Here is a 17,008-nt window from a genome sequence, read left to right as displayed (position 1 = left end):
GCTAGTACTTCGGAATGTTACTGATAGGGTTTTTGTAGTGGGTGAAGTGAAATAAATATGTGTCAGTATTTGCATAACAAAGTGTAGAAAAGGGCCATGCTCATTTGGACACATAGTGTTTAATGTCCTCACTTATGAGCAGGTGCCATGACTACAGGGAAAGGATAGAAGGCTAGCTGGAGCTTGGCCCTTTCAGAGGAAAGCCTGGGCCTGGGACTTTCCATTAAGACTGCAAGAAGAAGGGATTTCCCAGAGGTCCCAGGATTCACCCTGCTCAACAGCTGCAAACCCACAGGCCCTTTGCCTATTCTGAGCAGGGGAAAGTTGAGCAGGAGGTAACAAAAGCATGGATAAATTAGTAACTGACTTCCCATTCCTTAAATTTCTTTTTCCTTATGTAGAAATCCAGAGCCATCAGCTCCAGTTTATTATCTGCCATAGTGATCTTCACTAGTGCATACTTAGGGTTTTGGGGCCCAAGAACGTGTCTGTCTCTGCCTTCAGAGACCTGTGGCCTGTTTTTGGAAGCTGCCCTGCTTGCTGTCGCTAATCTCCCAGCTCTCCCTGGCTTGTATTTCCACACTCCCCTTAGGGTTCCTTTTATCCCCCAACACAGCCATTTTATTGTTGTTGGGTTGTTTTTGTTTGGGGACAAGGTCTCCCTATGTGGCTCTGGCTTAGAACTCACTAGGTGACCAGTTTACCTTAAATTCACAAAGAACCACCTGCTTCTGCCTCCAAGTGCTAGGATTATAGGAGAGCACCACCACACTGGGCACCTCCACAGGAACTTATTAGAGGGGTGCAGGGCTCAGGGAGGGGGTGGCTCCCTTATCTAACTTCTTGGCCCCAGAAGGATCTCTTTTTGTTGCTTTTTCATTTTGAGATGGTCTCACTTTATTTATAGCACAGGCTGCCTGGACCTCAATTATGTAGACCAGACTGGCTTGAACTCAGTGTGGTCTACTGCTTCAAGCACCTGGATGCCCAGACTGCATGCAGAAGCCTCTGAGCTACGGTGCCTGCACACACTGACAGAAGCCTCGCTCTCCCCTGCCCCCATAACAACCCCATGCTCAGTTATATGATCCCAATGGGATGGCATCTGCTCCAACTCTGGAGCCTCAGACCTGGCACAGAGCTCATTTTCCGAGTGCATGTGTTGGTCCTTAGGCTCTTGGCACTACCCTTCAGGCATGACTTGTGAGACTTCACTCCTTTCCTTGGCAATCATAAAGGCCTCAGGGCTGCTCTTCTCTGCTCTGTGGTAGACACTTCATAAGTTAATCAGGGTCACAGTGGACAGAATAAATCAAAAATGAAATGAGACCTAACATGCTTCAGAGCCAATGTGACAGAAGAGAGACAAAGAAGAACATCTTCTAAGCACCTGGTCAGGCCTTTAGGAACTTCACAACTCCCGGGCTGGGGCCCATTTATAAACCAGGATCACACCGGTATGAGAGGCTATATCATCAGCTCTACCTGTTTACATCCAAAAATCTTCCCACCACCTACACTTCTTAGGCTTGGCACTGGCCAAGGCTAGTTGATCTTCCATGCCCTAACAAGCACCCGGGGGGGGGGGGTTGTGTTCCCCACATTACAGCTCTGCCACTCCACCAGATTCTCCTTGGAAAAGGCAAAGTAAGTTTGAGACTTCAGAGCCAACTGGTCTTGACCAATCAGAGCCTCTTGACTCCAGCCTCCAGGAGACAGATGTGGTCTCCACCCCTAGGCCTCTTCCTTCTGTTAGAGACACCGACACTCTCGGGGACTTCAACTGGTTGCCATAGTTGGCAAAGTGCTGCTTCCTTGGCCACCTGCCTGGAGTCTAGGCAAGTAGAAGCCAGAGGAGGCTGGCAGCTGACTGTGGAGCTCTGACCTACCCACTCAGGCCAAACAGACTCTGCAAGGGAGGAGACAGTAAACAGTGCTTCACCTTCCAACTCTAAAGATTCAAAGCAGCAGGGAAAGGGAAAGTGATGTCACTAACAGACCTGCAATCCCTGCACTTGAGAGTTGGAAGGAGGATCAGAAATTCAAGCCATTCTCAAGCACTAAGTACATTTGAGGCCAGCAGGAGCTACCAGAAAGAGATGCTGTCTCAAACAAACAAACAAACAAACAAACACAAAGAAAAAGTCAGGAAAATCACAGGACTTCAAGACAGTGTCACCATGTAGGACTGTAGACTGGTGCCAGAGTAGCAATTGTTATTTACCTGGCCCTTTCAATTGTCAAAAGCATTCTTGTTCAACATCATACTGAATCCATGGCCACCTTCCAAGTAAAGAAACCAAGAGTACAGCCTCTCACCAGATTACAGCAGCCACCTTCTCCACACCAGGGTTCCAGCTCGCAACCTCTTCTCTTCCTGGCAGCATACAGTGCACAGTCTAAATCCAATCACATTTATCCTTGGTTGAAAACTAATGGTTCAGCCTGAACCTCAGCATAATGAGGTCCCCAAGGGCTGTGTAGTCTAACCACTGCAACCCTGGAATGTTCTCATTCTTCCTCAGGAAGCACAGTCAGTACTACACAACCACTAATAGCACACAGAATTACACTCTTTCTTGGGTTTCCCCTTCTCTCTTTCTCCTTCTCCCTCCTAGTACCCAGCTGAATTCTGTATGTTCCCCCGCACTGTATCTAGAAACCACTTTCTCCAAGAAGCATTCACAGTCCTGGCTCCCAGCCCCACAGTGACCCCATCACCCTGCTTGCCCTGCTTGTTTATTTTGCATTCTCTCCCAGACTGTGGGTTCCCTGAAAGGAAGGCTATGTCTCATTCATCTAAAGAGCTGTAGAGAGCAGTAGTTATGTATGTGGAGTATGATGAGAACTCTCTTTCAGGATTTAAACAAATAGGAAGCTGCCTCATATATAAGCAAAGGAAGATTACCAAGATGTTTTCTTAAAAGAAAGTAGAAGATTCTCTCTCTCTCTCTCTCTCTCTCTCTCTCTCTCTCTCTCTCTCTCTCTCTCTCTCTCTCTCTCTCATACTTGTAAACTTGTACATGATGCTTGTAAACACATGGAGAGTGCCTCAGAAAGCCAACCTCCAAGCACACGATCCAGATTACAGGGGGTCTCCAATTTGTAAACCTTCCTTAAGCATTAGCCACATTTATTTATAATTGTAAGTAAGATTCCCTGTGTTCTCTGTTCTTACATTTATTTAGGGTGACTGGGATACTTTTCTTTTAGAAAAGACAGATTCGTGAAGTGTGTGTGTGTGTGTGTGTGTGTGTGTGTGTGTGTGTGTGTGTGTGTGTACATAAATCACTGATAGATTTGTTACACCTATAATCCCAGAATTTGAGAGGTAGAGGCAGGAAGACAAGGAGTTCAAGGCCAGCTTCAGCTACATAGAAAGCTAGAGGTATGGCTGGGTACATGAGACCCTGTCCAAAAATTTATATAGGAAAGAAAAAAAGAGACTGTCTCTTCCTTATAATTTATGAACTGAATACTGCTCCAGAAGTTTGCTGTGTATATCAACAGAGCTCACTATTCACATTTCACCTGCCAGCATGTGACTGATGGCAAAAATAAGACCCAGGTTATATCAAATCCTTTAAATACCCTATGAAGTGGAAATTATCACCCTGAAATCTGAGACTAGAAACAGGAACCTAAAGAAGTTAAATCACCTGCTACAAGTCACTGTGAGAGAGTTGGAGGAGACCTCAAGCAATCAACCAGTAGATTCCAATCTTATCTCTCACATTCAATCACATACACACAAAAACACACATGCCTCATTAGATGGTTTACTACTGTTATTTCCTGTTACTGACTCTGAGGCAATGGTAATTACCAAATGATGTGTACTTACCACATGATGAAAAATACCTAATGGTCCCCAAGAGAGAGAACCGAGCCTTAGTCACTGGAGTACATGCTGGGATAACTAATAGTCTACACATATTCATTCTGTAATAGGACGAGATACTTTTCAATATGAACAGAGCAGGACTTTAACAAAACTCAGTAAGTCAAGTTGTTCTATGTAGTCTATATAGATAAAACTGATTTTGACAATGAAGGTCTGGGTTCTGGTCACCCATCTGGAATTTGTGGCCATTTGGCACACAGAAAAGCTCTTATCTGCCTGTACCAGGGAGAGAAGGAGGAGGCTAGAGGAAAATACCTTTCCCTGCTAGAAAGGTATTTATAAAAACAGGCTGTGGAATGAGCATATGTTCCCAAATGCCTGATATCTTAATAGAAATGCCAGCACACAAGAAGGACTAGGCTTGGCTGTGCAGGACATGAAGAGGCCAGATTTGGATGGAAGGAAAGGATGGAGACAGTGCTAACTGACCTCAGTCAGATGTGTGACTTCACCTCCATCTTTGCTTCCCCCCCCACCTTCACATCCTCTTCCTGTCCTCCTCACCTCTTCCCTCCCTGAGGCGTATCTTACCACTTAAAATCTACTCTAAAAGCACTGCTATACTCATATGAACCATGTGAAAAAATAAAAAAGGACTCTTTCATTATAAGTACCAAATTAACCAGAAGCACCCTCAAATCCCAACAGCAAAGGATTACCTGGTCAAACAAATCACAGTGCCTCCCACCCAAGGAACATGATGGGGCCACTACAAACATTCATCTCAAGAGGCTGAGGATGGAGCCCAGTGGGCAGAGTGCTTGTTTAGTATGCATGAAACCTCAGTTCAGTCCTCAGCATGACATAAAAATCGGCACATGCCTGTAATTCTGACATTCAAGAGGTAGATCAAGAAGGTAGTTTAAGGTCATCTTCAAGCACATAGAGAGTTTGAAGCCAGTCTTGGCTACATGAAAGCCTGTTAGATTGGTTTGTTTTTAAAGATTTATTTATTTATTATGTATACTATGTTCTGTCTGCATGTATGCCTGCACACCAGAAGAGGGCACCACATCCCATTACAGATGGTTGTGAGCCACCATGTGGTTGCTGGGAATTGAACTCACAACCTCTGGAAGAACAGCCATCCTTGATTGTTTTGCTTTGTTCATTTAAATTAGAAACAAACTCCTTTTACATGCTAATCTCAGTTCCCTCTTCCTCCCCTCCTCCCCTGCCCCAACTGACACCCTATCCCAACTCATTTCGGCTCCCCAGGGAGGGTGAGGCCTTCCATGGGGGATCTTCAAAGTCTGTCATATCATTTGGAGCAGGGCCTAGACCCTCCCCAGTGTATGTATCTCTCTATGTGGAATGGGCTCCCAAAGTTCATTTGCACACTAGGGGTAAATAGTGATCCACCACCAGTGACCCCATAGATTGTCCAGTCCTCCAAACTGACCTCCTTGTTCAGGGGGTCTGGAACAGTCCTATGCTGGTTTCCCAGCTATCAGTCTGGGGTCCATGAGCAACCCCTTGTTCAGGTCAGCTGTTTCTGTGGGTTTCTCCAGCCTGGTACTTGATTGGTTTTTTGTTTTTGTTTTGTTTTGTTTTTCGAGATAGGGTTTCTCTGAATTATTTTGGAGCCTGTCCTGGAACTCTGTAGACCAGGCTGGCCTTAACTCACAGAGATCCGCCTGCCTCTGCCTCCCGAGTACTGGGATTAAAGGCATGTGCCACCAACGCCCAGCCCTTGATTGGTTTTTTTAAGTTACTTTTATTATTTTATGTGTATGGGCATCTGGGTATTTTGCCTATATGTATGGTGTCTGCATAAGTCAGACAAGGGCATCATATCCCCTGGAACTGGAGTTAGAGACAATTCTGGGTGCTGGTAATCAAACCCTAGTCTTTTGTAAGAGCAACCAGTGCTTTTAACTGCTGAGCTGAGCCATCTCCCCTATACTCTGCTTGTTTGGATTTTGTTGGTTGTTTGGCTTTATTTGTTTGTTTGTTTGAGACAGGGTGTCTCTGTGCCCTGGCTGGACTAGAACTGGCTTTGTAGACCATGTTGGCCTCAAAAATTAGAGATCTGCCTGCCTCTGTCTCCCAAGTGCATGCTCTACCACCACCAAGCAGGATTCTTTTCTTTTTTCCTTTTTTCTTTCTTTCTTTTTTTTTTTTTTTTTTTTTTTTGGTTGTTGTTGTCTTTTGAGATAGTATTTCTCTATGTCTGTATGTAATAACTTTGGCTGTCCTGGAACTGGCTTTGTAGAGTAGGCTAGGCTGGCTTCAAATTTACAGAGATCCACCTGCCTCTGCCTCCTGAGTGCTGGGATTAAAGGCATTCACTACCACACCCAAGTTTTGTTGTTGTTGTTTGTTTTGAGACAGAGTCTTACTGTGTAGCTTTACCTGTCCTGGAACTTATAGACCAGGCTAGCTTTGAACGCACAGAGATTTATCTATCTCCGCCTCGAAAGTGCTGGGATTAAAGGTGTATGCCAACACACCTAGTAAGACTCAGTTTGAAAAAAAAAATTGTTTTAATTTTATCTCAAGGTGAGTATCTCAAGGTGAAAGCACCAAGTCTGAGAGCAGTTTGTAGATTAGGATGTTTTTGACTCAAACACACAAATGTCCTTATGTACATGTCCTCATAGCCACCTGTTAATGTATCAGCCTAAAAGACACAAACCAGACTAAACAGAGGACCAAATGACCATTGCTAGTGCTGGAGCACACCCAGGGGTCTTAAGAATGCTAGATAAACTATCTGTGGTGGTGCATGTTGTTAATCCCAGAATTTGAGAGGCAGAGGCTGGAGGATCTCTTTGAGTTTGAGGCCAGCTGTTCCAGGACAGCCAGAGGTACACAGAGAAATCCTATCTTGAGATACCAAAAAAAAGAAAGGAAGGAAGGAAGGAAGGAAGGAAGGAAGGAAGGAAGGAAGGAAGGAAGGAAGGAAGGAAGGAAGGAAGAGAATGCTAGATAAAGATGGGTATGGTGGCACGCACCTGTAATCCTAGCATTTGGGAGGCTAAGGCAGAAGGATCTCCAAGAGCTGGAGGCTACCACAGGCTGTATTATACAGTAATGCAAGCCAGCCTAAGAAGGGGACACACACTGTCTCCAAAAAAGGGTAGAGGATAGCTCAATTGGTAAAGTGCAAGCATAAGAACCTGAGTTCAATCCCTAGTAACTATATTAAAAAACCATGTGGAGCAACTCTAATCACAGTACTGGGAGGGCAAAGACAGGATCCCTAGAGCTTGTTGGGTAGCCCGTCTGGCTGAACTGGCAAGTGCCAGCCAGGTTCACGGAGAGACAATGTCTCAGAAAATAAAGTGAACGGGAACTGAAGAAGACACCCAGCATCAATTTCTGGTCTCCCCACCCACAAGCATACATATACACACTCTCCCTGCATAAAAGCAAAGATTACTAGGCCAATACTATACACTGAGTACATTCTCAGATCCTACTAGAGACTTCTATTTGTTGTTTGTTCTTGTTTCTGTTTGTTTTGAGATGGCTTTACCAGGCCAGGAAAGCCTTGAACTACACAGGCAAGGCTGGCATTGAATTCCTGCTTCCACCTCCTCAGGGCTGTAAATTAAAGCCGTGTGCTACCACACCCACCCTCAGATCTCCTCACTGGGGATTTAACCTAGGGCTTGAAGCATGCTAATTAAGCATATGACTGCTAAGCTACAGTCCTAATATTGGAACTTTACTTTTCATTCAACATTCTTTCACTTCTTTTCCATGACAACAATAAATTCATTTATTGCTTATGTGATTAAAATGTATTCAAAATGTTTTTAAAGGGTAAGAAATGGGAGCTACAAAGATAGCCCTTCAGTTAAAAGCACTGGCTACTCTTTCAGGACTCAGTTTCAATTCAGCACTCTCATGGTAGATTATAACATCTATAACTCCAATTAAAAGTCTATACCCTTTTTTCACCTCCATAAGTACCAGGAACACACATAGTATACACACATAGTATACACACAGGAAGGCAAAACACTCAAACACATAAAATAAAAAGAAAAAAATAAGAGATATGAAATGATGGCGCTGGGGAGATACCTCAACCAATAAAGTACTTCACATGCAAGCATGAAAACATAAGTTTGATTTCCAGCATCCACATAAAAAGCTAGACATGGCTGGGCAGTGTGGCACATGCCTTTAATCCCAGCACTCGGGAAGCAGAGGCAGGCGGATCTCTGTGAGTTCGAGACCAGCCTGGTCTACAAGAGCTAGTTCCAGGACAGCCTCCAAAAGCCACAGAGAAACCCTGTCTCAAAAAAAAAAAAAAAAAAAAAAAAAAAAAAAGCAGCTAGACAGAGCTGGAGAGACAGAGGATCCATGGGACTGGCCAGCTTAGGCTAAATTGGCAAGCCCAAGTGCTAGTGAGAGACCTTTCTCAAAACACAAGGTTGGTGGGAGGGCTGCAGAAATGGCTCAGGAGTTAAGAGTGCTTTGTACTCTTTCAGAGACCAAAGTTTGGGTCCCAGGAGACACACTTGGTGGCTCACTACCACCTGTAACTACAGCTCCAAGAAATCTGATGCTCTGTTCTGACCTCCTAAAGCAAGCATGCACACAAACAGTAATAATAAAAGAATTTAAAAAGAAAAAAACACAACAACATTTTGTTTGTTTTTGTTTTTGGAGACAGGGTTTCTCCGTAGGTTTGGAGACTGTCCTGGAACTCTCTTTGAAGACCAGGCTGGCCTCGAACTCACAGATCTCCACCTGCCTCTACCTCCTGAGTGCTGGGATTAAAGGCGTGCACCACCTGCACCACCACCACCACCACCACCACCACCCAGCAAAAAACAAAACAAAAAACAAAAAACAAAACAAAAAAAAAAACCCAACTTTTAAAGGTAAGAAATGATGCCAAGAACTTGGCTATTCTCTGTAGTTCAACTACCAATATACTGGATCCTACTGCCTTTGATCTGTAGTTCAACCCAGCCCCTCTTTTCCAATAATTAAGTTTCTCTTGCTTTTGATGGCACCTGATGAGTTGCACACAGCCCCCTGGTATTAAGAGACCTTCCTTTCATACAGGCAGCATCCCACAGATGCCTCATAAACATTGCCAATTTCATTAACTGAGCAAAATTAGAGTCAAGACAACAGGCTGAGGGCTATTTCTTTGGAGTTTGCCAACCTCCGTATAGGCCAAGGTAGGTCCAAGACCATCACATCCAAGTCCTGGGATACATGCAAAAGAAAGGGACTCTGAAAACAGAAGTGCCAGGATGGCTGGGATACATGCAAAAGAAAGGGGCTCTGGTAAGCAGAAGTGCCAGGATGACCTTTTGGCTTATTTTAGACACTACAGTGAATCCTGTAGATTTCTGCCCTTGTAGGACATACTCATTCACCGTCAGAAACTGCCACTAGGGCTGTTTCATGCTAGAAACAGCCTTTTGCTGTTCATATACCAAAGGTGGATGGGTTGGATGAAAATCCTCCAGTAACATTCACACAAGAAACACCAGTCCCACCAGTTCACTAGCAAAAGCTTAAACTTCTCCCCAAACTTCTAACCCTGGAGACAAGAAGCTCCTGGGCCTATTCTCTGACACCATTAGTCTTTTCAAACAGCTCCACTTCTAAGCCATCCACTATTCAGGGAAATGCCTGGCTACCAAGGGCATTAAAGTGACCAACAGTATAAATGATCTTTCAAGACCTCAACAATGAGGGCAGTCTGCCATGAAAGAACATGGCAGATTGAACGAGAGAACTTCAGGAAAGATGGATGATTCCACAAAGGGCTTTCCAGACCTCTAAGAGAGCTAGCTAAAAGTATAAACCTCAAACTTTGTTTTTCATGTTGAACCAAGATCTTTAGGAATGAGCCTTAGAAATCTGTTTAAGGGGGGCTGGAGAGATGGCTCAGAGGTTAAGAGCACTGGCTGCTCTTCCAGAGGTCCTGAGTTCAATTCCCAGCAACTACATGGTGGCTCACAACCATCTATAATAAAGTCTGGCACCCTTTCTAGCATGAAAGTGTACATGCAAGCAGAATATTATATATATGATAAATAAATAAAATATGTTAAAAAAAAAAGAAATCCGTTTAAGAATAAAACAATAGGGGCTTGGGGCTGGAGAGAAGGCTCAGTGGCAAAGAACCCTGGCTGCTCTTCCTGGACCTGGTTCAGTTCCCAGTATCTACATGATGGCTCACAACTGTCTGTGACTCCAGTTCTAGGGGATAGTAGAAACTCAGGAGGTTGGTCAGAAGGATCAGAAGATCAAGGTCATTGTTGGCTACATAGTAACTTTGAAGCCAGACTGGGCTATGTAAGACAGCTACCGTTCACCCAACAGTCCATCCATGGCATTCCCAAACTCCCTGCCTTTGCTTCTACTGTCCTCAAAACCCACCTTTGACCCACTCAGCATACTTCATTTGATAGTGCCAACAAGGCTCAATTTTACAAGTACACTGCTTTTCAAGTTGGGCCTGACTGAATTTGTTTCTTGACTCCACTGACCATGAGTGAAGAGCCTCAGTAAACTATTTGTAAACTATGGATAGCACTTTCTCTAGATTTGTTGTAAGGATTCAATGAAGCAACACTCAGCATGGCACTCAACACATGATCAGTGTTGGGAGGTAGAAGCAGGGGCATCAGGGGCTCAAAGTTATCAACAAAAGATTCAGTTTTACACAATTCACTCCCCTATCCCTTTCTCCCAAGTGAGCTCAATGACAGATGAGCTCTCCCCGCTGCATAATTCAAAACTAGAGGATGGGAACCAGGGTCTCAACCGACAGCCCGAGGCTCAAAATGAACCCCTGACCCTGTGCTACCCTCAACTCTCACCTGCCCAACGTTGAAGGTCAGTGTGATGGCGTAAAAGAAATTGGAGTTGGCACTTCCTGCATAAATCCAGAGATGCCACAGGACAGGGAAGAGAAGAGAGCAGACGACGATGATGCAGGTGAGTACGAAAACGTTCCGTAGGACTGAAAAACAGATGGTCAGTTAGTCCCGCACTCTTCCTCTGGCCCCCTCTTTTTGCTGTGGTAGCCTCACAGGACAGGGAGCAGGTCATATGGCTCAAAGGCAGAGCACTCCTACAAATATTGTGTTGGGAGGCAAACCTCAGACCCTGGTCAATGGCTCCCCATGCCCATAACTGCTGGGAATCTACATTTGGAGACTTTCCTCATCACTTCCACAGCCATGATGTCTCATGGATGAGAATGGGACCTGAACCGGCATGATGAGAGTTCCACAGTGGGGGTCTGCATGATGCCATGCCCACACAGGGTAAAAATGCACTGTCTCACGTGCTTGTATTGCTCTTTAAATGACCCTCTTCACTCTTCCACAGACAACTTACAAATCTATCTCCCTTTCCATCCTCCCAGACCAAGATCTCCTATAGCACAGCCTGGCCTCAAACTAAGTAAAGATAACTTTGAGCCCCTGATGCCCCTGCTTCTACCTCCCAAATGTTGGGTGCAGGCCATAACAGGCCATATTTTAAAATTATATATACGATCATTTTGTTTGCATACAGGTCTGTGTACCATGTGTGTGCCTGGTGCCCAGGAAAGTCAACAGACAGTTCAATTCCCTGGAACTGGGGTTATGAACAGTTGTGATTTGCCATGTGGGTGCTGTAAACTGAACAAGTGCTCTTAAGCACAGAGTCATCTCTCCAGCCCACAACCCCCTTTTCAATGCCCTTCTTTCTTACATTACACCTTGCTCCAGAAGGAAGGCTGAGACCCTATAGGGGGGAGCACTATACCAGAGCTTGGACAGGCAGGCAGAGTTTAGTTTAGATTAGGGCACAGATGGTGGCCACACAAAGAGTTGACTTTAAGGGAGAGATGAGTGAATATCCTACTCTGGCAAGCAAAGTGTGATGGCCCATGCCTATAATTCCAGTACACAGGAAGTTGGGGACAGGGGAAAGAGGAGTTGTTTGAGGACAGCTTTGGTTACAAACCCTATGTCAAAACAAAACAAAAAACAAAATCACCACCACAAAAATTCATCAGTCTTTAGGTTCTGTAAGTCTTAGCTACCTCATCTCTAAAATGGGGCTAAAATGCCTGTTATGTGAATCACATGAGACTTTGTGCAAAAGTCAGATTTGTTGACAAATACCTGGTCTTACAGCACCGGAGGGAGAATGGCTACATAAGTAAGAAACTTATAACCGTCTCAAAACACAAATCACCAACAGCAAAAGGGTATGAAAAAAAAACAAAACTGGACATTGTATTTATTACTATGTGAGTTTTCTATTGCTATAGCCAATTTCCATAACAGCATTTTAAAAAATATAATTTACCACTACCCATTTCTTAGGTCAGAAGTCCAAAATGGGTCTTCTGGGCCACACTCAAGGTCTGGGCAGAACTGTGTTCCTTCTGGATTCTCTTGGGGAGAATCTACATGCTTGCCTTTTCCAGCTTGTTGGGGCCTGGAGTCTTTAGCTCATAATCCCCTTACAGCTTCTGGCACTGGGAGACCCAATCCATCTTAGAGGTTACCATTCTTGCCTCTTCCATGCCTTGGTTATCCGCTGTTCTGTTTAGAAGACTTTGTTAGATTTGTTAGAGCAGTTTTAAGTTCACAGATAGCTGAGTTGGAGATACAGTTTTCATACTCTCCGGCCTCCACCTTTCTTCTTTGAGATATCCTTATACTTATACTGCACCTGCAATCATTACTGTAGAGTCCCTTTTGCTATAAAAGGGAACAAATTCACTGGTTCTGAAATTAGTGATATGGACATTGTTGGGAGTGATGAGGAAGGGAATTATTCTGCTGACCACAGGTACTCAGTTTGTTTTCTTTTGATAGTCATCTCTGACAGTAGAAGATGTCACTGTTAATTCTCTTTCTACTTTATTGTATTTTAATGTACATATTTTAAATTAAGTAATTTAAACAACATAAGATATAATCATCTGCACTGGGCCTGGTCCCCAGCAGGAACTCAGTGAAGTGTTGTTCCTACTACTTCTCTGATGCAGACTCACAGGAAACCAGTTTTCTTTCCTTTTCTTTTTTTAGGATAAGGTCTTACATTGTAGCCCTGAATAGCCTGTCTCTGACTGGGATTGAACCAGAGATCAGCCTGCCTCTGCCTTTCAAGTGCTGGGATTAATGGTGTGTACCATCATGCCCAGAAAATTGGAGATTTACAAAATGAGGCACTCACGGTCACTCTCAGTTCTACCATCACTGGACTGATACACTGGAAGGGGACTGGATAACAGATAATTCTCTGTTCTAGCTGCAAATAACAGGGGAGTCCCACTAGAGTCTAGGGTACAGCCTACACAGAGGTTTTGTAAGTTTCCTGGGTAACTGAATATGGACTCTGACAGTCTGCCATAGAATCACCACTAATGTGTGGACTAATAGAACAAAGTAGTTTGAGGTTATTTTTACATAATTTTTTAAGGTTTATTTATTTATTATGTATATAGTGTTCTGCCTGCATGTATTCCTGCATACCAGAAGAGGGTGCCAGATCTCATTACAGATGGTTGTGAGCCACCATGTGGTTGCTGGGAATTGAACTCAGGACCTTTCGAAGAGCAAACAGTGCTCTTAACCTCTGAGCCATCTCTTAGCCCCACTGAGGTTATTATTGGTTTTTTTTTTTTTAATTTTTCGAGACAGGATTTCTTTGTGTAGCCCTAGCTGTTCTGGAACTATCTCTTGTAGACCAGGCTGGCCTTGAAATCACAGAGATCCACCTGACTCTGCCTCTGTAGTGCTGGGACTAAAGGTGTCTGCCGCGGTCGCCGCCGCCACCGCCACTACCACCTGGCTCACTGAGGTTATTTTTAAAGCTGTGTTGGCAACATATAGTTCACTAATTTTGTTTGGCTGATTTTGTTTTTTGAAGCAGGGACTCATAAAGTTCAGGCTAGCCTTACTTGATATGTAGCCTAGGATAGCATGGCCTTAAAACTCCTAATCCTCCTGCCTCCACCTTCCAAATATCATGCCCAGCTACAGTTCATTCTTTGTAAAGAAGGATAAGAATCCTTCTTTTGTTATTATCATTTAAAAAGCCACTTTAGCCGGGTGTGGCAATGCACCCTTTTAGCCCCAGCACTCAGGAAGCAGAGGCAGGCAGAACTCTGAGAGTTTGAGGCCAGCCTGGTCTACACAGTGAGTTCCAGGACAGCCAGAGCTACACAGAAGAACCCAGTCTCAAAACAACACAAGTCATTTAAAATGGGGACAATATTGGTAGCTGTTTCATCCACCACCAAAATAAAAAGCTTTAAAAAAATTTCTTTCTTTTTTTAAAAAATTTTATTTATTTATTATGTATACAACATTCTGCTTCCATGTGTATCTGCACACTAGAAGAGGGCACCAGCTCTCATAACGGATGGTTGTGAGCCACCATGTGGTTGCTGAGAATTGAACTCAGGACCTCTGGAAAAGCAGTCAGTGCTCTTAACCTCTGAGCCATCTCTCCAGCCCAAAAAACATTTTTCAAATGTTAGTGGTGTAGGAAATCCCTTAATTTGGACACTAGCCTGGAGGCCTGAAAGGAATCAGAAAAGGTTGCCTTTTCTGATCTGATATTTCCATTGTCCTGGACGGTCAACACTGAAGGGCCAAAGTCCTGGTTCAGCTCTCCTGAGACCTGCCAGGGAGCCTGGGCCTCTTGCTCTCTCTCAGGGTAGGGAGCCCAGGAAAAGCTATGTTTACACTGTTATCACATTGTTATCATCAAGCAGCATTCCAAACTGAAGAAAGGAGAACAGAGCTGCTTACTCCCCCACTGTATTTCAGTTCTCAGTGGTTCTTTCTCATCCTCTATAAATATCTTGGCTGAAAAGAACATGTATTATTACTAGAATAAAACTTTGCAGGGCCTGGTAGCCCAAGTGGCTCCTGGTTCTGTGACTCAGGCAGAGACAGAGGCTCTAAAGGGTGAAAGGAAAGAGACTGAGTACAAAATGAAAGAGGCTACGAATGTAGCCTCTGGGCTGCAAAGAGACTTCAATGTGCTTGGAAAACCTTCACTAGCATCCAGCTGGATTCAGGCCAGTGGTGACCTTTGCAGGGACAGGGAGCTGCTACTCACTCTTGCTGGCTGGAAGGCTGGGAGATTAAAGCTCTATGCCAGAGCAGATGGGACTGGGGAGGACCTGAGGCACAGACAGGACAGCTTGTTCCAGGCACCAAGAGGTGTCAGAGATGACCAAGGCCTACACCTTTCATCAGACCTGCTAGGTCAGATGGAGTCAAGTTCCCCAGACATTCACTGGATGGCTTATCCAATCTGTGGCACCACACTGAAAAACAGAAACTTCTGACTAGGCCCTTTTCCCTTGAGCCTCAGGCGTTCAGAAAAAAAATATCACTTAAAATCTCTGGTCTCATCAGGAGGGTCACAGAGGGAACTAAGGGGCTTCAAAGGTTAAAGAGATGTTTCTTTTCTTAAATTAAATGCTAGATACATGAGAACTTACAGTATATAATGCTTATAATTTATTTGTATTTTAATCAACATTCTTTTACCTTTACACAATAGTTAATTTAAAAAACAAAAAGAAATACAGCATATGTTCAACTCCAGTCTCGTGGTAGCTGGCTTTGCATTTGGGGCATTGCAGCTGGCACCAGCTCGGCCAGCAGGCTGTTCTCTAACACCACAAGTATGCATCTGCCTGACTCATCCTGACCCAAGGCTACAGAAGCCAGTGACTGACATTTATTCATTTATTTGGTGCTGTTGTTTGTTGTTTTTATCAAAACAAGGTTTCTCTGTGTAGCCCTGGCTATCCTGGAACTTGATCTGCAGACTAGGCTGGCCTTGAACTCAGAGATCTACCTGACCCTGCCTCCCAAGTTCTGGTGTGATTGAGCATTATACCCAAGGAAGGGCCTATTCTTTTCTTCCCCACTGATCAATATAAGAAAACAGATGAGGTGGGAGCAGGGAGATCAATACTGGCAGCAGGTGTTTCAAAATGGGACATCCTATAACATTAACTATATTCAACTAGGAGGAAAGACTTCTCAAAATCTGAGTAGACAGAAATCAGAGGTCCCAAGGCCTAGGACTAAAGACATTTACAAGTGATTATAATAACTCATAGATGACAAGTCCCAAACATGAGAAGTCCCTATACAGTGCAAAGTATGGCAGCCACTACTCTCCGAAGAGCTTTAGACAAGCCATGCCCTTGCCCAGTCAGTCAATAGCAGCCTCTACTTATAGAGTCTCTACTAATAGAGTCTATTAGATCACCCAGGGTTCTGGAAACCCCCTCTTCCTTCTCTGTCTCATCATCCCTGTAGGCATAAAACAATTTATTTTAAGTTTTAAAAAAACATATATTTATTTCAATGTCTCTGGATGCTAAGTCTGAAGCTTTAATGGTGGAAATATGCAGGTGATGACCCTGGTTAATTATTGATGACAAGTGCAGTACTATTCATATATTTCCTTTCTCAAAATTAAAAAGATATTCATGAAAGATACTTTATTTTGAAAGAGAAGTCTCCCTATGTGGCTCTGGCTAAACTCAAACTTGCTATCCTCATGCCTCAGCCTTTTAAGTGTTGGGGTTAAGGACCCACACCAGGATACTCTCTTCATCTGGTGGATGGAAAAGGAAAAGCCAGAGGCTCAGAAAGGCTAAAGCAGCCGCCCAGAAAGTCGGGAGGCAGGCTGAAGCTCTAGTCAGTCTATAAACAGAATCAGCAATGTGAGATTACTGCATATTGCCCCTGAGAAGGGACAACACTCTGTGTAGGACAGACGGCTAAGGAAAACAACCTGCCTCAGAGAGAGCAAGACCAGTGCCTGAAGCTTTTCCTTCCCACAGACCAAGGCATGTCCACATATTCTGATTGCCTCATGATTCATCACTGGGTGATTCTTGTCTGTGAAACGAGGATGTCACAAGCAGAAGATGATGCTACCTCCCTCAGTCAGCTCAGATTTGTCACCATTCCACCAGGCCCAAGCGTCACACCTGGCCTGGGCTTGTCCTACCCACTTAGCTGTTTACCTTTACTCTGGGGCCTACACTTACAGATAGGTTTCCTACTTGCAGCTGGTCAGTTTCACTTCCTGGTTGACACCCAGACAACCCCAAAACTAACTTCCTCTGAAGCT

General features: G+C 44.2%; 1 protein-coding gene across 1 annotated transcript in view; it reads right to left on the bottom strand.

Moving 5' to 3' along the window:
* The window catches only part of Pigu (phosphatidylinositol glycan anchor biosynthesis class U), an 82,930-nt gene that overhangs the window by 5,751 nt on the left and 60,171 nt on the right, over positions 1 to 17,008 (bottom strand). The window contains 1 exon segment of the mRNA NM_001246807.1: positions 10,708 to 10,850. Within this exon segment, the coding sequence (NP_001233736.1) occupies positions 10,708 to 10,850 (143 nt within the window).

This window comes from Cricetulus griseus, chromosome 6 (assembly GCF_003668045.3).
Source record: "Cricetulus griseus strain 17A/GY chromosome 6, alternate assembly CriGri-PICRH-1.0, whole genome shotgun sequence".
Lineage (NCBI taxonomy): Eukaryota > Metazoa > Chordata > Mammalia > Rodentia > Cricetidae > Cricetulus > Cricetulus griseus.
Note: the sequence above shows the minus strand (reverse complement) of the source record. Positions and strands in the feature narration are given on the sequence as shown.